Here is a 25,104-nt window from a genome sequence, read left to right as displayed (position 1 = left end):
GGTCATAGAACATCTACATTATAAAACAATCAAACATCAGTTGCTCCAACCCAAGGGGTTCTGGGGACCAATTATGTTTAGGATGTAAAACATAAGGATTAACAAAACATCCAGCTTTATTCTTTGGAGCGCAGAAGGTTAAGGGGGGGATTGATAGAGGTCTTTAAAATGATGAGAGGGATAGACAGAGTTGACGTGAATAAGCTTTTCCCACTGAGAGTAGGGAAGATTGAAACAAGGGGATATGACTTGAGAATTAAGGGACAGAAGTTTAGGGGTAACATGAGGGGAAACTTCTTTACTCAGAGAGTGGTAGCTGTGTGGAATGAGCTTCCAGTGAAGGTGGTGGAGGCAGGTTCGTTTTTATCATTTAAAAATAAATTGGATAGTTATATGGATGGGAAAGGAATGGAAGGTTATGGTCTGAGTGCAGGCAGATGGGACCAGGGGAGATTATGTGTTCGGCACGGACTAGAAGGGTCGAGATGGCCTGTTTCCGTGCTGTAATTATTATTATATGTGTACAATGTTAAAAGAGAACTCATAATCACACGGTAACAGAACGGCAACATATCACTTTGAACTGATAAAACTTTTCACACGTCGGCCACAAATTCTATTCTGCAAGGGTTACGTCATATACTTTTCATAGTACGAAGGCATGCCACATATAAATCTATTTTTACCGACATGCTGAAGTCGGCCGTATAACAGTTAAAAAATGCGAAATAAATCTGCAAAATATTTAAACCAAAAAATACACAAATCCGGTTTTATTACTCCGTTATAAAGCGCTGGACGGTTAGTCACGATTTGTGATATCATTTGAACCGCTCCGTGTAATTATATCCTGGCGGATCCTCCCACGTCTTCAAATACTATCTCTGAATTTGTAAATAAAAATAGTAAATTGACTTTTAAACTATCACAAGTTAATGAAAGGATACCCTCCTACGACAATCGCAACAATGTTTCTTGTGACTGGAATGGGAGATTATTTTTATCTTTTCCATCACGTATTCCAATGGAAATTAAACTGCCGATAATATTAATCAACGCCTTTTCGGTGCTTTTTTAACGATTGTTATTATGTGCAGAAAAATCTGGTAGTTTTATTGCCCATTGCATCAAGCTGTTGAAATAGGTTGAACAGGGGAAAGCTGCATGTTTACATTGGCTTTAACATTTTGATATAATAAGCGTCATCTAAATGAAACAATTATTTATTAAACCTCTTTATAACAATCATTAATCATGCCACTAAAGTAAATTAATTTTTGCTCTGAGAAAACTGGCCGTTATAGAAGATTTCTGTCGGAAAATATCAAATCCCCCTTAAAAAAAATTTAAAACGCGACGATTTCAACAAAGACACGGTGCGTTACAAAATTGAATAAAAGAAAAACAAAACATTTTAACTGTCTTTAACAAGCTTTAACATCAAAACAAAACATGCATTATACTTGCCACAGAAAGCAAATACACTAAAACCGCTTTGAACAAGCAGATACAATTCCTTCCCATGGAGCAATGAAGTAATTATCTATCATTTTGTGGAAATAGTTTTTGAATATCGAGGTTAAATCTGCACAATGTTTTCAGTTCTGTAAAATCTGATCGACAAAGTGATGGTTAAAATGTGTAATTGGAATCCTACCCGGAAGTTAACCTCGTGGTGCCTGCGCTGCGTCCTGCGTCAGCATACGTCTCTTGCGTGTGACCACGTTCCTTGGTCATAATCTGCATGCGTGCGTAATAGGAACGTTCCCTTCCGTCTGCCTATTTATAAAATGGAACAAGGGTTCACCACCTCCCTCACCTGCCAAAAGCCTCGGGCACAGTAGTTGCATACGCTGCCAAACCGCAACATTTCCAACATAAGATTCTCCTCTAACTGGTCAACCGCCAAAACGCAATGATGGAATTAAAACATTCACCTCCCCCCACCCCTCGTCTCAAAAGCTTCCGAGTAACACAACATCGGAACGTCCCATGAAGCAATAACTTTGCATAACTTTTTTTTTATTATTTAAAAAAAAGCACGTAAGTGCGTAGTGAATTTGTAAAAGCAAAGGCGTGTTGGCAAAATTACAAGAATGTTCCGATTGTTTAAACACAAGGGTGGAATTCAAATTCTTTTCGATGGAATACATTTCCCAATGCTTCATTTATTCCAACTCCTGTGTTTTATTTGTAATTGCGATAAATTATAGCTTTTGCATCCTCTCTTCCAAAATACCATACCCACGTTGAAACAAATATGAAAATGTAGATATTATTTTTAGGCACTGCATAATATATTATTATTATTATTTACAATTATTATTATTATAGGCACTGCAATTAAAAGTGTATAACTGACGGTAAACAGTATAACTGTATTTATCCAAGAAGAGTGGAAAACTGCACACAAGCGGATTAAGGCATTATAAAGAATAAATGTAATAATAATTTCATTAGTATCATCTGAAATTAAACTGTGTAAAGAGAGAAACAGTATTTCTGAACATCGACAAAAAGAGATGGCTACGACTAAAAATAGCGATCCACAACTATATTTGGTTTCACTGGATCACAAAATAGTTCCTAAAATAAACGGTACGCCCCAGAAATGAATGAGATCTGCGCTATCTCCAATCGACGGATTGGCCCGGTGTTGCTAAATTTAGCAGCAACGTGCGTCAATGGCGTGCGTCAGCGGGGCGCTCACGCGCACGAGCTCCAGACCGCCCTCCCCGCCCCGCCGCGCCCGGCGTCTGCAGCCTCCATTGGCCGGAGAGTCCGGAAGGTGTGGGCGCGGCCGGAGGGGGGAGGGGCGGTCGGCGTTCCATGGATCCACGGTCCGCCCGGCGCCCCTCCATTGGGCGCCCCTCCCCCCCCCCCCCCCCCGGGGGGGATGGCGCGTGCGGAGAGAGGGTGGGGGGAGGGGGGGGGGGGGGGGGTTGCATCAATGATAATAGAGGAGCGCTCCCCCTTTTCAGCGGCTCTCGTCATCGCCCCGGCGCGTGCACGTGCTCTCTCTCTCTCTCTCTCTCTCTCGCGGCGCGCTCGCGCTCGCTCACGCGGGGCCGAATTCCAACGACACACACACACACACAATGGAGAACAGAGGGCAGCTGACGTGTCGCGCCACGCCGTGACGTGTACGGCACGGAGACGTCACGATTGACGTCGGCTGCATTCCAGCCGCTCTTATGGAGATGCCGGCGTTCGTCCAATCGGCGAGCAGCTCCTGCAGCCCCCGCCCCCTCCTCAAACATAAATGACGCTGACAAAGTGAGGGAATTGTACTGATATCTGTCTGCACATAAACAAAGGCACATTGCAATCGGAGCAGCGTTCACAACACACGAGAAACGGGGCAGAGCAGCAGTTTCAACCACTTTTATCCACTGATGAACTCGCGTGAAGGAGAAGAAGACTCCGGATCTGCACCAGAACTAAATCATTCATTGGATGTGATATTTTAAAGACAACTGTTTCTGGATAATACCCATGATTAAGCTTGGACATCTACTCGCAACTTGGAAGGCTATTTGATTACATGTAAAGACGGAACCGTCACAGCAAGCAAGTACGTATCAATAAGTTACTAACTGGACATCATAAAAGTTTGAAAGGATATGCTGTAGGACGAGTAATTCAAAGAGATGTCATGATTTTGCTTTGTTAAAGCTGATTGGAATATACCCTGGAACTTGTCCTTTTATGCCGTCCGCTGTATCTTGAGAATTTATGGGTTAATCAACTGCTTTGGCGTGTGTGACAATCGGAGATCGGCGGGTATTAAGGTATTCCTGGTAGTTGTCATGGTAATGTAATGCTGCAGACTGGGTGTTTGGTATGATGTTGTGAATTGCTTCGATTTGCCTTACACTTTTCTATGCATATAAATAGTTCTCGTGAAAGTGTATGGTTATTTAGTGTCTATTTGATTCCACTGCAAACGTATTCTGAAGAGGTTATCGTGCCGGTGTGTTTATAAAGCTGATATGTAATGCCCTGGAACAGAATTAATGCGCGGATATGTAATGCCCTGGAACAGAAATATTATTCCGCACGTTGGTTTGGGACGTGGTCCTAAATATTCAAAGTTTCAGTTAAGAAATGACGCCTCCTAATTGTAGACTCTTGATCCGACACGTGTGATCATCTATGGATCTGGTCTAAGTTTTATCTTCAAATGGATATGTATTTTATTAATAGTTTCGCTTTCAGAAGTGCGTCTGCTTAACTTTTACTTTTAGTTGAGTAATATTTTGCAGCAGTAAGATAAGCACGCATCTTGTATAAGTGTGTAGATTAGGTATTTAAATTGGACGTTCCAGTACTGGAATATTGAAATGTATTCTTATTAACGAGATTAGAAAGTGTAAGGTTGCGAGCGGACGATTCAACAGTCCAAATCTTCAATTGACAGATGACTGACTGCAAATGTCATATTTCAGCGAAGGCCAGCCATGGCACGACACTGTCAGAAAGTCATTAAACGGGGAGTGACCATCGTATTTAGTGGCATAGAATATATTAATTGGGCAATCAGCAATCAAACATCATTACCCAGTCCCTATAACCACACGGTAACTATATCTTCCATTGTGGCATTGGTGAATATCCTGGTGGATATCTTGACAGGTTTGTTTGAAATTGAAAGGACAGGAATGTTCAGTGTATTGTATCTGCTGGAAGTAAGATAGCGGATTGGGAGACTTTAATAATTTTCCGGGACATGCTTTCCGCAACTAGGTGACTTGTAATTGTGTTACAAGTATGGCCACTCAGCTATGAAAACCTCATGCTCCAAGGGCGTTACGCTTATTCAATTTGGTTGTATTTCATACGTTTAGCGCATTTAATTTCTCATAATTGTTAATTATACTTCCCTGCCACGGGCGGTTGGCTGACGCCCAGCGAAGCTTGTGTATTGGTCTTTTTGAAAAGGGGTGCGATTGATAGCAATAGGTTTTCTCTCACACTCATACTCGCACTCGCACATAATTTACGCTAAATTAAGATATCCCCGCGGTTTGTATTATGGCCCGGCTGCTGTATGGGAGAAGGGGGCAGCTGGTAACGAGAAGAATGTTTAAAGAGAGCTTGCCAGTTCTCTAGGTAACCAGCTGATTTAGAGCATTCCTCGGAGGGAGACATAATGTGCAAAAGAGTCAACCAATATATCGTTAAATATAGTCTTGACGGAATTGAGTTTACATTTAAACTCAATTGCAAACTATTAAGAACATTTCAAGAAGTTAAGGAGAGAGCGGTCTGGAAAAAAAACGAATTCCCTTTAACGTGAATGTAAAATATTAAAGACAACATAGTAACCCCGATTACGGGATGTCCTTTCCCATTTCCAGGGAGGGTTTCCTGGAGACGCGCAGGTGACGGCGGGTGGGAGGATGCCAGGGATAAAATTTGCACGAAAGCGCCTAGGTGCGATTATCTAAATACTGTTATCCGATTATCTAAATACCCGGACAATCTGATAGGGAAGAATTACATTTTTCAAGAGATGGGAAAAACGTATGGAAGAGAACGGCTTTGGGGCAGTTACTTCAATTAGGATCTCTAATTGGGTTATATTATGGGTGCTTTATAGTTGTCACTGTATCTGACACTAAACTCTTAGCCTTGGTCATATAAAGGAGTAGACACAAAATGTTGGAGTAATTCAGCGGGACAGGCAGCATCTCTGGAGAGAAGGAATGGGTGACGTTTCGGGTCGAGACCCTTCAACACCCTTCTCGACCCGAAACGTCACCCATTCCTTCTCTCCAGAGATGTTGCCTGTCTCGCCGAGTTACTCCAAGATTTTGTGAACCAGCATCTGCAGTTCCTTCCTACTCATATAAAGGAGTATGTTGATTGGCACTGTTTTGGCCAGCCAAGCGGTAGATGTTTGTTAAATTAAAACGTTACCGCGTTATGTCCTTGTTAAACTTACCATAAAGATAAAATAAAGATATCTCTTCAACTTTGGAAAGTTTTGAGACGGACGTCACGTTAAATAAATTGAGAGGGGGCGCTACAACTCCACTAGCCGAGATCGATTCCTGGCGATGAGTAGGACAAACGGTGGCAAAGGTTAAATGGTGCCCGTTTAATATCGCCGTGGGCGTTTCTGTGAATGTTTCAACCCATTGACTTAGTAAAATACTCGGTGATCAGCAGGCATGTCGGACAGTCGTGTTTCTTCCCATAGCGACACATTACATGGAGAGTATGTGTGCAGCAACACTGGCGCTTAACCCCAGATACCAGAGACTGACTGGGCCACTCTGACATCTAGGCGAAGGCAGGAAGCACAAGAGTAGCTGACCATCGCTGTCTAACTAACCGAGGGAGATAACCTATTTCGCCGTGGTCACTGCACCAACCGAGAGTGGGGTGCTCGCTTCGTCTGAGTTGAGTTTCTATTCACCTAAGTTTCCGCTATGCTGAATCGACGTCCATACATTTGTGAAGAGGGGCTGGTATTTTAAGTTTGTGCAAAATGCAGTCAATTTGAGGCAGTATATTTTCTTGACAAACATTTTAGAATATATCCTACGTACGTTCTCATGTAGGTGGTCAATTTTAGAGTATAGGAAGGAACTGCGGATTTTTAAATCGTCTGAAGAAGGGTCTCGACCCGAAACGTCACCCATTCCTTCTCTCCACATATGTCGCCTGTCCCACTGAGTTACTCCAGCATTCTGTGACTATCTTTGGTCAGTTTTTAGAGAATTGTTTTCCTGGTGTTTCTATTGAACTGTTGATATTGTGTGATCTTTTGTTAGGGATCCCATTCTCCGATGTCCTTTCACTGGTCTGGACATTTCACAATTCCTCCAACTCTGACGCCTTGTTATTCTCTGCAGATCTTGGTTCGCAAGAACTTCCCCCAGCGAGTCCGAGCGCCGATTCAGTGCCTCGAAGTGCCGAGAGCACCCAATCCAGAGACTACGCATCGACAGCGGCCGAGCCTCTGGCAGCCCACCGAGCCAACATTCAGCGAGCCACATATCTCCCTCCCTCAGCACACACAGGTACACACTGGAGGCTACATGCTTGTATGTAAACAGCACAATACACCCACAAGTGTATCACACACGTGAAGAATCAGGAGAGTGTCCAAGTGCCTTGTTGTGGGGAGTGGAAACAGGTGTTCACGGGCACATCACTTTATTTTTTCGTTCTCGTGGCATTCGGTTATTTCTCGGCTGTTTACTTTCTTGTCTTGCATTCATTCTTCTGTTTGTTTTCCCCATTTCCACTTTAATGTAATTTCTCAGTGGATCACTTGGAAATGTGGTAACATACTGAGAGTCTTTGGATTTTCTGGCCTTAAATCTAGAGATCCGGGAGATGAGTTGGTTAGGGTTCGACATATCCTAAAATCTGACCAAGAAAAGAGAACAAAAGTATCCTGAAAATAATCGCCATCCCTCCATGTAGAAACAAGCACGTATGCAGACAGGGCCCTTATATTAAATTTAAAAAGTAGAAACTTGCCTATTATATCCAGGGGTCAGATACATAGACAATGGTGGGACTGTCATATGATGAAAGAATGGAGCGACTGGACTTGTATTCACTGGAATTTAGAAGGATGAGATGGGATCTTATAGGAACATGAAACATTATTAAGGATTGGACACGCTAGATGCAGGAAACATGTTCCAGATGTTGGGGGAGTCTAGAACCAGGGACCACAGTTTAAGAATAAGCGATAGGCCATTTAGAACTGAGATTAGGACAAACTTTTTCACCCAGAGAGTTGTGAATCTGTGGAATTCTCTGCCTCAGGAGGCAGTGGAGGCCGATTCACTGGATGCATTCAAAAGCGAGCTAGATAGAGCTCTTAGGGCGAGCGGAATCAAGTGGTATCGGGAGACGGCAGGAACGGGGTACTGATTGTGGATGATCAGCCATGATCACATTGAATGGCGGTGCTGGCTCGAAGCGTCGAATGGCCTACTCTTGCACCTATTTATGTATCTATGACACAAAAAGCTGGAGTAACTCAGGGGGTCAGGTAGCATATGTATGAAGGATTTTCATATCGGTGTATGAAGGATTTTATGTATCTATGGACTTTGTGTATCTATGAACGGTGTCGTACATAGCTCTATTTATACAGAACTATTCAAAAATACTTAGACAGATAAACCCCTCGGGAGTCTAAATGTCACAAGAAACAGCAGAGGAATATACAAAGCTAAATGCGCAGTAGTCCCTTTAGCTGAATATAACAAATGCATGTAGAAGAATGTGCACAGACAGACTTTATGCACCGATCATGTGTCGATAAAGGCGAATGAATCTACTGTAACATAAACCTTAATAATGGCTGGTGTAGGATGGAACTGCAGATGCTGGTTTACACCGAAGGTAGACACAAAGTGCTGGAGTAACTCAGCTGGACAGGTAGCGTTTCGGCTTGAAACGTCACCCATTCCTTCTAGCCTGAATGTCTGGATTGTCTCGTTAAATCAATTTATCTATAATTGTTTATCTACTCTACAGACCCATCTCCAGTTATTTGTTCTTTATGCATCGTTCTAACTGGTATAATCTATTCATTCCTAGCTAGTACAGGAATTGTCGGATATACGCTGTCTCTTTTATAGTGGAAACTAGAAGTAGATTTCGATAAATATCTCGTCGAAATACGACATGTTCTATTGCGCATTTCTTGCTGGAAATCCTCTTTGCCCTTAGCTACACTTGGTTGGTGATTTCGCTTCTGTCAAGAATATTTCGAACAATCTATTGGTAAAACAATATGACTTCTGTTTAGTCACACCCTGCGAACGGTTTGATTAACAGGGGGGCAAAACTCATAAGGGCATAGATGATAGGAACAGAATTAGGCCATTCGGCCCATCAAGTCTACTCCACCATTCAATCATGACTGATCTATCTCTCCCTCCTAACCCCATTCCCCTGCCTTCTCCCAATAACCCCTGACACCCGTACCAATGAAATCGTCGTCTTTGTAACGAATTTCAAAAATCATTGCACGTTTCCGACGTCTGGCTGTGTGAGCAGCTTATCTCATCACTAAACGGAAATATTGAAGTGATCTGGCAATATTACGGAGAAGATAATTTATTTTATATAAATGTTTATACAGTGAGCAATAATGTCCCTTCCCCCAAAGCCGGACACGCGCAGGTATTTTCTACTACATTTTTTCCCGCAAGTTTTCTGAGAGCAGAGAACATACGTAGGGTTATGCACCAGGCTACACATGTGCAAAGTGCAGTGTCATAGATGTAGTTATCCGCAGTTGTGTATTTAAGAATAAGATCGGTCAAAGTGGAGGCCATGAAGAGTTATATATCACTTACTACCAAATGAATGCGGAGAATTTTAACCTTTGAATACAAGGAACTGCAGATGTCGGTTTACAAAACCCCCACAAAGTGCTGGAGTAACTCGGCGGTTCGGGCAGCATCTCTGGAGAACATGGATAGGCGTCGGCTCCTGAACTGAATTTTAACTTTTAATGGATGGATGAATTCCATAAATGAGGATTAACTACAAGAGGAAAATGTGCCAGTGAGATGCAATGATCTTAGTTAAAGTTAGTAATATACACCTGATCTGTCTGGTTAGTTTTTGATAGAATAACGATTCTTTTCTTCAACAGTGTTAATGTATACAAAGCAAGCAGTGTAGATGCTAATTATCCAAAACAAAACGAATGTATGAGATTATAGCTAATTAAATCTCAGTGTTCCCACCTTTTATTAATTTCAGAATGTTTGTTTCTCCTCAGACATGCCCTGTGTGCAGACTCAGTACAGCTCGTCGCCACAAGGTGCCAGCTTTGCAGCTCAGAGTTATGCTTATGGTGGGGATTACACCTCTGACTTTGTGCATACTGAATCCCCCTACATGAAGTTTGGCATGGACATGGCCAGCACTGAAATCACAGCCACGACGTCCTTGCCCAGTTTCAGTACCTTCATGGAGACTGGCTATTCGGGCAGTTACGAGTTCAAACCATCGTGTGTGTATCAAATGCACTCTTCTTCCTCGCACAGACCCCTCATTAAACTGGAGGATGCCTCCCATCACAGCTACCAGCCATCGATTCAACATCAAACGGAGGATATCATGCCGTCGACCTCCATTTACTTCAAGCAGTCTCCCCCGTCAACTCCAACAACGCCGCAGTTCACAACTTCGCAGCAGTCCATATGGGATGAGTCTCACACGTTGCCTCCAGTGGTCCAGACCTGCATGGGCTCGGGTCATATGTTGGATGCCTCATCTCTGAAGAGCGCACCACCGCGGTTTCCAGTGTTCACCTTCAAGCAGTCTCCGCCACACACTCCGGCCTCCAGCAGTCACATGTGTTACGAGCCCACACTGAACATGCCTATAGGAGCCGAGAGTGCGTCTGCACAGTCCGTCATGGACACTCATCAATACCCGCTACACTTAGTCAAGGGGTCCGGTTTGGGCTTCCACCCAATGGCTGTTGGCCAGAGTAGCCAAAGCCTACCCTCTCCCCCGAACAGAGGGTCGTCTTCTGCAGAGGGGATGTGTGCTGTCTGTGGAGACAATGCAGCCTGTCAGCACTATGGAGTCAGGACCTGCGAGGGATGCAAGGGGTTCTTCAAGGTACCGCGTTTCTCAATGTTGTCAAATACAGTACATCCCTCAATCACGCATTTTGCAAAGGAAGTTTGTTGTTTTTACTTTGTAGTTGCTTGCAAAGGTAAACAATATATTACAAAAGCCCAACACAGCTTGTAGGCAAAATAACGTCATACTGCTGTGATATACATACCACTCGAATGCTGACATTTTAAGATAAGTTGAACTTGTTTACTTTGGTGAACCGATTGCACCCGGTGCTTTTAGAAGTGGTAACAAGTCCTCAGTGTAAGTTGCAACGAGAAGAATCTGAAGGCTAATAGCATGTTGTTGGGCGCTTTGTGACTGCTAAAATTAAATCGACCCTTCATTGTTCAAGTAATTTTTAGATACATCATGCTGGAATTGTACACTTTTATTGCTGCTTGTCATCTTATCGAATCCAAATACATTCCAGGTAATGAACAATGTTTAAGAGGCGTTTAGACAGGCATATGGATAAGCAGGGAATGGAAGGATATGGACCATATGAGGCAGATGGGAGTAGTTTATGTTGGCTTCATGTTCAGCACAGACATTGTGGGTCGAATGGCCTATTACATGTTCTATATATTAAATGTTTAGGGAGAAAACACATTTGTTGACGAGGTTGGGGTTCATTGTACACCAACCATCACTACCAAAGCAGGGAAGTGTTTGACAAAAACTAGCTGAGCAATTCCCCATTGGCGACCAGTTTAGGGCCACCGTGTAGAAAGGCTGTGAAGGCATTTGAAAGGATCCAGAAAGTACCATGAGAATGGTTCTTGGCTTGAGGAGCAAAGTTACCAGGACAGGCTGGGGCTACTTTCTTTGAAGAGAATGCCTATGGGAGATGTGACGAGATGTCTGGACATAATGAATAGTGGAAGGCTGTTACCATTGCTGGAAGGGTCGTGGACTAGGTTTAAATTAGGGGAAGGGGGACGGAAAATTAAGAGTACATGAGGACAAACCTTTGTAGGCAGCATATGTTAAAATCTGAAATGCACTGTCTGCAGATGTGGTGGAGGAAAGTTCCATTGTGGAACTAGACAGATATAGGTTATGGCAATGGCAAAGTCAGCAAGGACATGGAGAAAAGGCCTGTGGGTTGATCTGGTACAGCAGGCACCAGCATGATGGGTAGAATAGTTTCCTGTGCTGCAAGCATTCTCTATGCTTTATGAAAAACCACTTCATGAATAATATGACAAATGACAGCTGCGGTCTGGAAAGTGAAAATATTTCACAGGAATTTAAGACCTGGAAAGAACGCTTAGTTATAACAAAATGAGTTGCTAAGATGATCATGCTAAAACACTAATATAATTGGAAATGAAATATCAGAAATAAACGAGTACCACTAAAATAGTAAAATGCCATACAGCATTTCTCCACCTTATTGTAGATACTGTGTCTTCTGCTAACCTGTAACATTACACCTGAACAACGTATTTGGAAATCTATCTTATTCTTCATATTTGCACTTATCGCAGCCAGAATTAAGTCTAATAGGATATGAAATGCGCTAAACAGCTGCGCGGTAACTTCAGACTGGCTGGAATAATATCGCAACTGTGGTGCAAGGGCCGAGTCTCGCTTTCAAAAGTGTGAATCAGATGTTTCATCTTCGGACTTAATACAATGAAAAACATATCCCAAACAGTTTATTGTTGCCAGGAATTAATTAGCTTAATTTGTCAATTTAGCCTTTCTTCCTACATTTATTACAGAATTGTTTTGTTTGTACAGACACCGTGATTCAGCATTTTTTCAGCCTGATCAATAATCCTGTGTAAACAAGCAAAATGGAGATTCCCTAATTCCAGACTATGTAAACAAAAACTCTATTCTCTGCCCAGAAGCAGGTTTAAATTCCGTACATTTAACCCGTTAGCAATTATCCGTACAGCTTAACCCGTTAGTAATTATCTAGCTATATCTTGCTTTTTGTAAAAAGATGTATAGTATTTAATTAAAATTTGACACTGAATGTGATTTGAAATGTACTGATCAGTCTTGATTAGCGAAATCCAAGCTAGTTTAATTTTTATTTTAAAGCTCTGCTAGTTAAAGAAACGCTACTACCTACCATTTCAAATTTCTTTAATAAGGCCAGTAATCACCCCGGGAATAAGCCAAGTGGAAAATGATCCCCAAAGGTATATTAGAAGAGAGGGATATTATGCTCGACGGTATAATGTGATGACCCGGTAATTTCAGAAATAATTCTATCATTTAAAGCTGCCTGTCTCTTGAGAGTTTCTCCGCCACGAATCTGACTGATTCTCATTGTCAGGAGCTAACACCAGTAAAATTGTTTTCCTGCAGGCTAACGTGTTAGGAAATTAATTTTATCTAATTATCCGAGTAGCTTTGGCGCATTTCATATCATAATTAGAGTCGGCTTTGTCAGCTAAATTTTGCTCAGGAAACATTCTGTATTAACATTTGTTTTTCATTTGCAGAGGACGGTGCAAAAAAATGCAAAATATGTTTGCCTAGCGAATAAAAATTGTCCTGTGGACAAGAGGCGGCGTAATCGATGCCAGTACTGCAGGTTCCAGAAATGTCTCAGCGTAGGGATGGTTAAAGAAGGTGAGTGCTGTCAACTGTCAGAGTACAACACCAGCCTCCCAGGCCGATCTAATCCACTCTACCCTCTCTTTGTAATGAAACACTAAAGGTCAGACCGTGGGGGTTAACATTTGCTTGCCGATGATTTGCCAGTGTTCTGAATGGGTGTGCTAATGGCAATTTATAGTAACAGGTTGATTAAACGGGATAATACCAATCTACAGGTTTTAACAGTCTACTCTGTACATTTCCTTTTTTTTTTTTTTTAAACATCTTCAAAAGCATGCTGCAAATAGCTAGTGGGCCAGGAAGGTAATATAGGCTATTCGGAATGTACCAGTGAGAAAACCCAAATATCAAATAGAAAAACCACACTTCATTCTGCTTGTATATCAAAGGCAACATAACTTTCATGTTTTATCAAATTAAAGATCCCTAGATTCAAAAAAGCTTTACAAAAAAATTACACTGTGCAGCATAAAATATAATTGCAACAAATTTAACCCACATTCTAAATGTGAATGCTAATACAGAAAATGATATTTTGTAATTATATTTGAGTTATTTCATTCTCAATCTTTATGACGTGTGATTTGTATGTTGGAAATTGGAACATTTTTGACTTGGTCTCTCTTTCTCCAGTGGTCCGTACCGATAGTTTAAAAGGGAGAAGGGGTCGTCTGCCTTCCAAACCAAAGAGCCCTCTCCAGGAGCCATCTCCACCCTCTCCTCCAATCAGTTTTATGAATGCCCTTGTGCGGGCACTTGTGGACTCCACCCCCAACAGTCACAATTACTCCCAGGTAAGCAACGATCTGTACAAATGTCAACATAGTGAGAGAAGTACATAGCATCTAATACCATGGGCAACAAAGTTGCCATTGTGAAACGAGAAGTGCATTCCATTACTTTTTAAATTAATTGATAATTGATAGACATACACTTTAGTACATCTAATTGTGTAATCTTCTATCAAAATCCTTAAAACTCTGTACTTCTGATCTAGAAATACAACTGTGTTGTCTTACGTTGCATTGTAGAACTGAATGAATATTCATTTTTATGAAAAAGCGGTCATTGTTCCTGGGCCATTTGGTAAATGTTATGGTATCTAATAGCTTCAGTTTCACTTCAGTTTATTGTCACGAGTACAGAGGTACAGTGAAAAGCTTTTGTCGCATATTATCCAATCAGCAGAAAGAGAATACCTGATTACAATTGAGTCATTATGGTGTATTGGTACATGATAAGGGAATAAAGTTTAATGCAAGGTTTAATGCCTAGCACTGCTATTTATTAATTAGAAAGTCATGGTTCTGTAAAGAAGCAAATGGTACACACATCCATATGATCCCAAGTTTATAGACAAACATTTTCTCCGGTTAGCAGGAGTTTTATCATAAAAGATTTAAGATTCCAATTAAATGATCAGAGGGGAAATAGATGGTGGTTGAAGTTCTTTAACAATGACATTCCCTGCAAATACATCTAAAAGTATCAATATTTCTATTCTTTGCCGCTGAGAAGTTGTACCATTTCCACATTTGATATCTTCAGTTTATTTTATTTGCAAGAAAAAGAACAATTATTTGCAGAGTCGCTCATTGTTAATTGTTTTCAAAGACAGAAACCCGTGATTTTTGTATTTTAATAGTAAAAAAAAAATCTTTACCCTCGCAATGAAGGAACAAAGTTGTTCCAGTAATTAAACCTATGTCTGACAAATTAGGTTAGTTTTATACCAACAATAAAACTTGCAATTAATACAAATGGATTTTAGATTTTTTTTTTAACGTTGGAATTTTTAAGGTATTTTGAAATGGAAGCTCAGAATCAGTTCCTTGCTCTTCAAAACTTTGCTTGGTGGTGTATGGTATCATCTTTAAAACATATTTCTTCAGAGATATTTTATCATTTCATCAATAGTCTTATCGACAATTTAAAGTTTACAGAATATTTCGATTTAATATAATTTGGACATTCTGATAATTTCCTAGAATATTGTTTGCTCAAATCAGTAGCATTGAAGCGTCTTTTGCATCTGAGTAGACGAGCAATGTCTATGTGAATATATATATGATTGTCACATGCTTCTGGAGATTATTTAAATTCAATAGGTTTGTTCAATTATCGTTAACAACTGAAAACTGTTTTCTTAAATACAATTTAGATATGATTCATTGTTATTTATGTCCTACAATAATGCTTTATGATGTACGCAAAACTGATTTCTAATAATATTGAAAATGATCCCCTTGGAAAAACTGAATAATAGAATTAAATTTCTATTATTAGAAAAAGGATTTCTAATAATATTGAAAATAAACTCAATCATTCTATAGAGAAAAACAATGTTTTGTAGCTCAAACCCTTTTTGCTCAATAATATCACATTTCAAAAACCTCGTGAATCTCTTTATGACTTATTGCAATTTTGCTATTTGGAAAATTAAATTTGCTTTCATGACTTTGACTGATGTGTTATTCCTTCCCTGCAGTTCTGTGCTACTGAACAGCCAACAACTGGAAATGATGCTGAGTATGTGCGTCAGTTCTATGAACTCCTTGCTACCTCGATGGAGGTCACTCAGAATTGGGCTGAAAAATTACCTGGATTCAGTGAACTTCCGAAGGAAGATAGGACTTTCCTCATTGAATCTGCCTTCCTCGAACTCTTTGTACTGAGACTTTCTCACAGGTAAATTTGATGGTTTCCAAGCGTAAATTTATATTTTTAAGAGTTTTTTCACAAAATCAGATTAGAATATATCCTTTAAATGATAATGCATAATTTATTGATGCCCCTCCTGCTGGAAATAATCATCTGCAACTAATCAGTGGTATATGGAAGATATTTTTAAAAGATATAAGTTTTTGATATACAGTAAACCCTTGTTGTAATGGACCATAGAAGGGGTTGGGGAATGGTGTCTGCTATAACTGAGTAAGGGTATTATCATTGTAAGTAGGTGGAACAAGTACTGCAGATGAGGGTAAATACACAAAAGGACACAAACTGCTCAAGTAACTCAGCGTCTGGAGAACATGGATACGTGACGTGTGACCCTTCATCAGACTGATTCAGTCTGCCGAGTTAATCCAGCATTTTGTGTTGTTTCACCTGAAAATGAGGCGCCAATGCCTTCTTCACCAGCTATCACAACGTCTGGTTGATGCAGCTGTTGTTGCGGCACACATTGTAGCTCCTGGCCATCAACTCTTTGTTTAGGCTGCTGCCAACGGCAAGATGTGCTCGGTCACCAAGGGGCCCTCTCCCCTCTCACCAGCTGCTGCTACTTCCTGTTGGCCGTCGCTTTGTCTGCTCCCTGCTCCACCGCCACCTCTTCCTCCCTCTCCCAAACAGTCACCAACATCTTCCAAGGTGGAGTATGTCGGCGAATCCATCGGAGAAGGAAGAGGCGTTGGCTGTGGAGGGGGAGATGCCGAGTGGCTAGATCGACGGGAGGAGGAGCGGTGGAGGGGGCAGCAGACAAAGCTACTGCTGACAGGAAAAAGTGGCAGCTGGTGAGAGGGAACGCCACAGTGAAAGGTGGCGGTGGCCTGAAGAGAGCACTGTTCTCAGGGGCTACAATGTGAGCCACAACAACAGCAGCATTCACCGGACTGTGCGGTGAATGAAGAAGGGTTCGCTGGCGAACCTTGTGAGCCAGAGGTGGCATCAGAAGCTGGGCCTGTAAGCGGCTGTGGAAGCTGTGCGAGCCTGGGGGTGGGGTCAGCAGGTCCGTCCGCTACAACCAAAATCTGTTATAAAGGGATCCATTAAAATGAGGGTTTACTGTATTGGAAATGTGCAGTAAATCATTTAGCAGGTAAGGAAAATAGATCAGATGTCTCTTTTATTGCTTCAACTTTAGTACATTGCGTTGCTGAAATTGTTGCAGTAATTTTACTTGCACACATAATGGAATTTCTTCCAATCTCCTTGTAAAGTTATGAAGATTATCAGCTATAACAAACATTTCCAATGTTAATTGTCTTGAGAACATATGAGACGGTCATCTCATTTAACCAATTTTATTTTCTGTTGTAAATTTGGAGATTACTCAAAAGATTTTATCATTCCTTTCCTCTTTGTGTTGTGTGGCAGATATTGAACACATATTTACACTGGAGTTTCTCTTTGCTTCGTACTTTGTCGCTTGTTTTAATCAACGGTGGCTTGAAATGGGTCCCTGTGGCAAGCAAAGTGAAAGCAAAACAAAATAAATTAGGCAACAAATAATTAACTAAGGAAGTGTTTTTCGAATTAAACCAAATCATGGTTTCAAATTTTGTGAAATGTGCATTATAGTTTCTATCTAAGGCAATTAGATGTTGAATAATTCAGGAAGTGGATGCTGCAGAACAATCTAACAGCACTGCTATTCTCCAGGATTAGAAATCAGGCCTTTTTCATAGCTCATTTGCCAATACTCTGTCCCTGTCCATTCCTATAGATACTACATGTACTAAATGTAATGTACATCAATGTGTTGTAACCAAACAAGAATTGTAACAGCTCCTATATTGGTCGAGTACATGTTTTAATGGTTTCCGTACTGGTGCAGAATGTTGAATGTATGATTATATTCGCTAAAATGGTCAGATAATGAACTGCAAAATTATAATCCTGTAATTTTAATCATTATTTACAGATCTGCCCCAGCAGAGGATAAGTTTATGTTCTGTAATGGACTTGTTTTGCATCGACTTCAGTGCCTTCGTGGATTTGGTGAATGGCTTGATACAATCAAGGAATTCTCTACAAATTTGCAAAGCCTTAATTTTGATGTTTCAACATTTGCATGTCTAGCAGTTCTAGTTATGATTACAGGTAAGAATTTCCAACTTTTTTTCCAGGATTTTCCATTGATTATCATACCAGTTGTCACAGTCTCCTCTCCCTCTCTCTATCTTAAATTAAATGTTAAAGTTGTAAAAATCAGTATTACTTTTGATTTATTTTTTACTTTGATATCTGATGCAATATCAATTTTTTAATTTTTTTTTTGCTGGCTTTATGATTTATTCTTGTGGCCTTTTAAATATATTTCAGCTGACTGTGGTTTTGTTTGCATTTTTTTTTCATATAAAGTTGGTCAGTTCAGATTTCCTGCCGTTCATTAGCTGAGGACACTCTTTAAACATTTGCTTCATTACTCCATGCCCCTTGTGATATTCATTTACTGCATCTGCATGAATCTATTTTATAAGCCCACATTGCAATGTTTTAGACACAACTGAAAGCAAGCTAGGTGAAGATGACTAAGCAGGAGAAAAAAAACTATTGGCTATTTTGGGTTAATTCTTAGATCATACAAGTCCTCGTAAGGAATCATAGATTGAGTGTTTGTATTATTATCAGCTATACTGCATGCTGATCTCATAGTAACTGATGCTATCCTTGCTAATCATAGGTTTGGGATTTTATGTACCTATTTTAGGAATAATTTTATATTCTAAGTTTATATTGTATTTTACTGTTCGCGTTTGATGTCTGTAGAAATTCGATTGAGCAGGTTCAATATCTTTACCAGAATGGCCTTGCATTCAGCTAACAGAAGGCATGTAGGGTCCACATGGATTTAGCTTTCCCTTCAGAATTGAAAACTCCTTCCCAGAGCATTCTCATGATTATGCCTCAGCCTAGCTTCTTACAAATGTCAGATCAAGACAAATTTCCTTTCCAGTGTAGGGCAGATATCTTAAGTGTTGTTGTTGTTGTTGTTGTACCATCCTAAATTTAAGTTGCTGTGTGGCACCAGATACTTTATTCACCAGGCCAGTCTCTAAACTTATTAATTTTGAAATTGAAACTACATACATATGGGAAGCATTCAAATTATTTTTTTCTAATGACATTACAGAGTTCAGGTAGGACAGTAAGTGCGAAAATAAACAATTTGCAATATTACTCAGAAATAATTCTCTGTTATAGTCTCAAAATTAAACTCCAATGTGGCTTACACTATACATTAAACACTGATTGATGTAAGAATATTATTTCTATTTGTATAGGATCTTTGATGAACAATTTGGAATTAATTCCATTATCCTGTTCTCTCCCTATCTCTGCTTCAAACCAATTATCATGTTTTTTCTTTAAGAGATGCAGCTGTCTCTATTTTAAATTGCTGTGTCAACTAATAAATATTTCGCAGAAAATTAGGCGATGTGAAATTATCCTAATAGTCAAGGATGTGCCTATGATGGATCTTTCCACCTTTTCAGCTTAACAACAAATTTAGTAAGATAAGGAATGGGAAATCTTACAAAATTCTTAAGGGGTTGGACAGGCTAGATGCAGGAAGATTGTTCCCGATGTTGGGGAAGTCCAGAACAAGGGGTCACAGTTTAAGGGCAAGGGGGAAATCTTTTAGGACAGAGATGAGAAAAACATTTTTCACAGTGGTGAATCTCTGGAATTCTCTGCCACAGGTAGTTGAGGCCAGTTCATTGGCTATATTTAAGAAGGAGTTAGATGTGGCCCTTGTGGCTAAAGGTATCGGGGGGTATGGAGAGAAGGCAGGTACAGGATACTGAGTTGGATGATCAGCCATGATCATATTGAATGGCGGTGCAGGCTCGAAGGGCAGCAAGTATACTAAACGTTGGGCAGCATAGTGTCACAATTGATAGAAGGGCTGTCTCACTATCTCCTGTGCTGTATGTGTGGACTTTGCATGTTTTTCGTGACCAAATTGGTTTCTTCCTGGTGCTCCAGTTACCACCCCCCACCCCCCCCCCCACCCCAGCTTGCCACATCTCAAAGGTGTGCAGATGGGTGGGTTAAGTGGCCACTGTAAATTGCCCCCAGTGAGTGGATGAGTGATAGATTCTGTGTGGGGAGGGGGAAAGTAGTCAGTTCTTACGATTGATCGAGTTTATACAGGATATTCATGTAAATTGATAGTTGCCACAGATTTGGTGGATTAAAGGATCTGTTTCTGTGCTGTATGACTCGATGCCAGTAAAAGACTGCTTCATTTTTGTTATTAAAAAATCTTGGTTCACACAGTAAAAATCAATCCTAAATTTTTCTTAAACATAACTTTAGATTCAACAATTTTCTGATGTTTTGAAATTATATATTTTAAAATTGTGTTCAATGGGTGGTGGCTATATGGAACGAACTGCCACGTGCGGTAGTTGAGACAGGTATTATTAGAGCATTTAAAAGACGTTTGCACAGATACATGGTTAGGAAATGTTTAGAGGGATGTGGGCACATAGAACCAGATTAGATGGGACATCTTGGTCAGCATGGACCAAGGGGCCTGTTTCTGTGCTATATGACTCAATGACCTGTGACAGCACCTTCTCCCTTTGGATGTCGCTCTGATCCCTTTAACTGGTCGCAGGCCAGAAGTGGCCAATTCCCAGCATTATTACTATTGGTTGGCCACTTGAACTTGGTCAGCCTACATTCTATAAAACCTAGGCAATCGAGTCAAAGAAATAGACTGGAGGAGAGCAAGCAAGGGAGATAAAAATGGGTTGGATCCCTCCTGGATGTGTTCCCCTGTCACAGATCCAAGGTAGACTGAGCCACTGGGACAGACCAAGACCACCAGTGCCACCATGTTGTCAAGACTAGACAACCTGGGAAGAAGCCCTACTGCTAGCGCCTCTACCTGAGGCTAATGCCCCTGTCCCACTTAGGAAACCTGAACAGAAACCTTTTTTCTGTGCGGTTCCCAGAGGTTCCCGGAGGTTTTTGTCAGTCTCCCTACCTGTTTCCCCTACCTGCAACCTCCGGGAACCGCACGGAAACTTTGGGTGGGGCGTAAAATCTCCAGAGGTTTCCGTTCGGGTTTCCTAAGTGGGACAGGGGCATGAGTCTGAGTAGCCAGGGCAAGCCTGAGATGCCAGAACCTCTTCCTGCTCAAGACAATGAGGGACTATGCTCACACACACACACACACAGAGGCAATGACAGGCCGCTAAGATAATCCAGAGATGGCCATCAGCACCTCTCCAAGCCCAAAGCTGAGCTGCCAGGAAGTCTATATGTACCATCAGCCACTCCATTCGAGGCAAACTGCAGGAAGAAGCCGGAGATCGCCACACCTCCACCTTCACAGACCAAAACTAAGCTGCTGGGACAAGCCCGAGATCACCAACATCATTGCACATGTGATCTGACAGTGAGGGACAGCGCCCCCATGTGGCCCTGGACTTTCTTACCACTGTAAATAGAATAAACCATGTGGGTTCACCCTAGTGTGAATGTCAGTGTGATCACTCTCGAACCCCCACGTCGTTTCCCTGATGCCACAGACTGTATTATGTTAAATTAATTCAAAGTATTCCAATTTGGAAGTTTTTAAACTTTAACTTGTAGGTTTCTGAATGTAATGCCCACGGCAAATCCCACAGTCTCTCATTTACACCATCTTCTATTCATTATGTCCATCAGTCTTCCCATTGTCTCAAGATTCGACAGTCAGGGGGGTTTCATTGTCATATGTCCCGAAACGGAACAATGAAATTATTTCTTGCAGCAGCACAACAGCTTCTTCCCTACAACCGTTAGACTATTAAACATTACAAACTCCAAATAAGCTCTGAACTACATAGACTTGGGGCCATTATCTTTGACTTTGCACAGTTAGTGTTTGCATCAATGCGCTGGGTCCAGGACAAATCTTCAGAGATATGCACAGCCAGGAATTTGAAGTTGTTGCCTCTCTCTCCTGCTGTCCCGTCGATGAGGGCATGCTGCCCTGGTTTACCCAAGGCTTCTGGTTGGGGAATACTCGGAAGGATTTAGTGGGAACACACACTCCTCCACACATTTCCTTATGAAGTTGGTAACAACTGTGGTGTATTCATTCAGGTCCTCTATTCAAGTAATCCTAGAAAATGTATGTTATGTCTGTACAGCTTGCAAAATAATTCCATGGCCTATATTTCCCGGCACTCAGTCGATTGCCCTAGACGTCACAGAGTTTCAAATTCACACATTACTTACTTGTGACAGGCGGTTCTACCTCTATTATTCTTTCAGGTAGTGAATTCCAGGCTCTTCCCAAATTCTGGGTCATAATATGTCCTCCTACCCATTACATAGAAAAGGACTGCACAGGAACAGGCCCCTCAGCCCATAATCTCTGTACCAGACATGATGCCAACATAAACTAATCTCATCTTGTCCTTTCATCAACCAACATCTGCGGTATTAATTTTGACCTTGACCTTTTGACATTCACCCTCGTCCTCAAGTTTTCTGAATTCAGTCAGTGATATCCTTGACCTTGCACCAGGGAGGCAACATATTGAACTGAAATCAGCTCTGTAGCATCATGATGTTGTATGAAATCCTAAGGTATTTTAAAGGAGCATTATCAATTAAATAATTTATATTGAACCCCCTTGGGAGGAACAGGACAAGACCTTTTGGAACGTGGTGATTTGGGATTTAAGGCTGATCTATCACTCCCTCCTAACCCCATTCTTCTGCCCCCCCCATAACCTCTGACACCCGTACTAATCAAGAAATTGATCATCAAGCAGATTGATGAAGGGCTATGTCTACAGGAGAGGTCACGAGTCACCAATACTTTCGCGGTCATTAGAAGAATGAAAGGTGATCTCATTGAACGATTTGATAATGTTGGATGCTGAGTGGCTGTTTCCTTTGACTGCAGAGTCTAGAACTATGGATTTGATCTCATGATAAGAAGCTGGCCTCTTAACACCGGGACCAGATCTGGAACTAAAATCGAGGTTCCAAAACTAATAACTTGCTAATTGATTGTATCCATAAAATGGTATAATTAGGATTGAATATTTTGAAAAAAGTCAGAAATGAAATGCAAACCACGCGGATATTGCATATCTATTATGAGAGCAAAATATTTAGCATCTTGACAGTAATATTATCTGTTTTGTCTGCACAGATCGCCATGGGTTAAAAGAACCAAAGAAAGTGGAAGAGTTGCAATCCCAAATCATTGGTTGCTTGAAGGAACACATGTTTAATAGCCCTGGAGAAAGCAAAGGGCAGCCGTTATCCAAGATAGTGGGGATCATTACCTCAGCTGCGCTCTCTCTGCATGCAGGGGCTCCAACGCATTTTCTACCTAAAACTGGAGGACCTGGTGCCACCCCCAGCCATCATCGACAAGCTGTTTCTGGATACACTGCCTTTTTGAGATGTTGCCTCTTTTGTTTTTCTTGACAAATACACACTTCTGTAACCAAGTGGATTGTGTTTGGGGGGGAGGGGGGGCGGGCGGGGGGGAAACAGCTGGTGCTCTGGCCTCTGTACCCAACAAAGCAGCTCTTAATGTCCATATCCAAGAATATTTCCTGGCTCTTTATTCTGGAGGATCCTATACGTTAAACGGTCTGCTTGCTGCTTTTGGGAATGCTAGCACAGCTCCTTGGGAACGAAACCTGATTGAAATGGTTTATCTGACTTTTTTTTTCAATCTGCAAACATATCTTCCCAAAATTCTTGGGTGACTGATATAACATTTTAAAAAATGTTAACAAAAAAGTTGTTACAAGGATAGTATGCTTTTTATTGTGATTGATGCCTTTAGTATAGCTCCTGATGTGTCATAGAAACAGCAAGCGGTGGTGCGAGGAGTCACGTCTGATGAAGAGTTCTGTTTTTAGAATGCAGTTATGAAAGCCTGTAGGCTCACCTGTCCAAGTGCAATTCTTTTGAAAGTGCTAGAAACTTCAAGAAGTTTATTTTGATGGTTTTGTTTTTTCAAACTCTAATTTATTGTAATACTAAAGGAATTTGATGAAATACAAGAAACTATTGGCACTAACTTTACTGACAAAGTTACCTGAACTTGATTTATAGTGATAATGTGTACCAATTTAAAAGTACAAATGTTGCAGGGACACTTTGTGTACCAGAAGAGCATATATATATATATATATAAAGTATATATATATGGGAGTCAGGAGTGGGTGCGTGTGGGAAACCCATTTTAACTTTTACAATCTTTAACAAAGTGTTTTAAGGATGATTGTGTACAGTTTGGACAGAAGGATATCAAAATAAAGGAAAGACCAGATCTACCAAGTCAGAATTAGTTGTTCCACCAGCCGACTTTACAAATCCAGCAGGTCCTACTGAATACTGTAGTTGTAAGAATGTAGGTGCTAGTAGGATGCAGTCAGCTGCATTAAACATTCCGTGTTTGTAAAAGTTTTTTTTGTATGATGTTTATACTGTTGATGCCATATACTAATACAAAAATACTTTTGTTGCATAATGTCTTTTTCTATAAAGATTATATGCATGTTATTGTAATGGCCTTTGCTTGTATTTATTGCGACGATTGCTGGTTGCTCAGAGTAACTCTGCAGGCTGAATTCAGGAACCTTAGCTGTTAAAGGGGCAGTGCCTTGCTTTTGACAACAGAGTGAATTCACAAACCATCTCTGTGCTCCCTTAGCATCCTATAGTGTTCTATTGTGTTAACCTGTGTGTTTTCAAATGTTGAGTACATTGTACATAGATATGTAAATTAAAACATTAAATTGAATAACATTTTATCATAAGACACTTGACTTTGGAAGATTCTCTGAAATTTATCTTGTGTGCACAATTTATGCATCATTTCTGATTATGGTACTTTACACCTATCTCTTAACTTATATTTTAGTTTTTATTTGAACAAAAGTCACGTCAATTAACAAAACATGTTCAACTTGTTATTAATTAGTTTAGTCGCCTTCAATACGTTATTTCTCTATTACCTCTGACTACAGATGTCCCTTCACCAGGAACGTTCACCAATAAACACAAGATGTAATATAAAAGTAGCCAATGAGGTATCTAAGATTTATGAGGGTAACTCAATTAGTTCACTGATGCTTGACTGCTGGTAGAAATGTGTCTTGCAGGATCTCACAGACTAGAACTTTGTGTTCTGAATATCTT

General features: G+C 40.8%; 1 protein-coding gene and 1 long non-coding RNA gene across 2 annotated transcripts; one reads left to right on the top strand and one right to left on the bottom strand.

Annotated features, from left to right (window-relative positions):
- Window positions 1-3: 3 nt before the first annotated feature.
- LOC129713900 (uncharacterized) lies at window positions 4-3,145 on the bottom strand. The gene is made up of 3 exons (XR_008726291.1): window positions 3,063-3,145; window positions 1,658-1,779; window positions 4-1,132 (listed from the first exon to the last, which is right to left on the bottom strand). It is a non-coding gene; the product is annotated as an uncharacterized LOC129713900 (long non-coding RNA).
- On the top strand, window positions 2,955-24,722 carry nr4a3 (nuclear receptor subfamily 4, group A, member 3). Its single transcript, XM_055663263.1, is given in 9 exon segments — window positions 2,955-3,574; window positions 6,864-7,031; window positions 9,770-10,620; window positions 13,086-13,215; window positions 13,837-13,997; window positions 15,692-15,891; window positions 17,849-18,027; window positions 23,096-23,229; window positions 23,231-24,722. Coding segments are annotated over 7 exon segments (1,773 nt in total). The 5' UTR covers window positions 2,955-3,574; window positions 6,864-7,031; window positions 9,770-9,771; the 3' UTR covers window positions 23,351-24,722.
- The last annotated feature ends 382 nt before the right edge of the window (window positions 24,723-25,104 follow it).

The sequence above is a fragment of the Leucoraja erinacea genome, chromosome 2 (assembly GCF_028641065.1).
Source record: "Leucoraja erinacea ecotype New England chromosome 2, Leri_hhj_1, whole genome shotgun sequence".
Classification (NCBI taxonomy): Eukaryota; Metazoa; Chordata; class Chondrichthyes; order Rajiformes; family Rajidae; genus Leucoraja; species Leucoraja erinaceus.
This window is presented reverse-complemented; position numbering and strand designations above follow the sequence as displayed.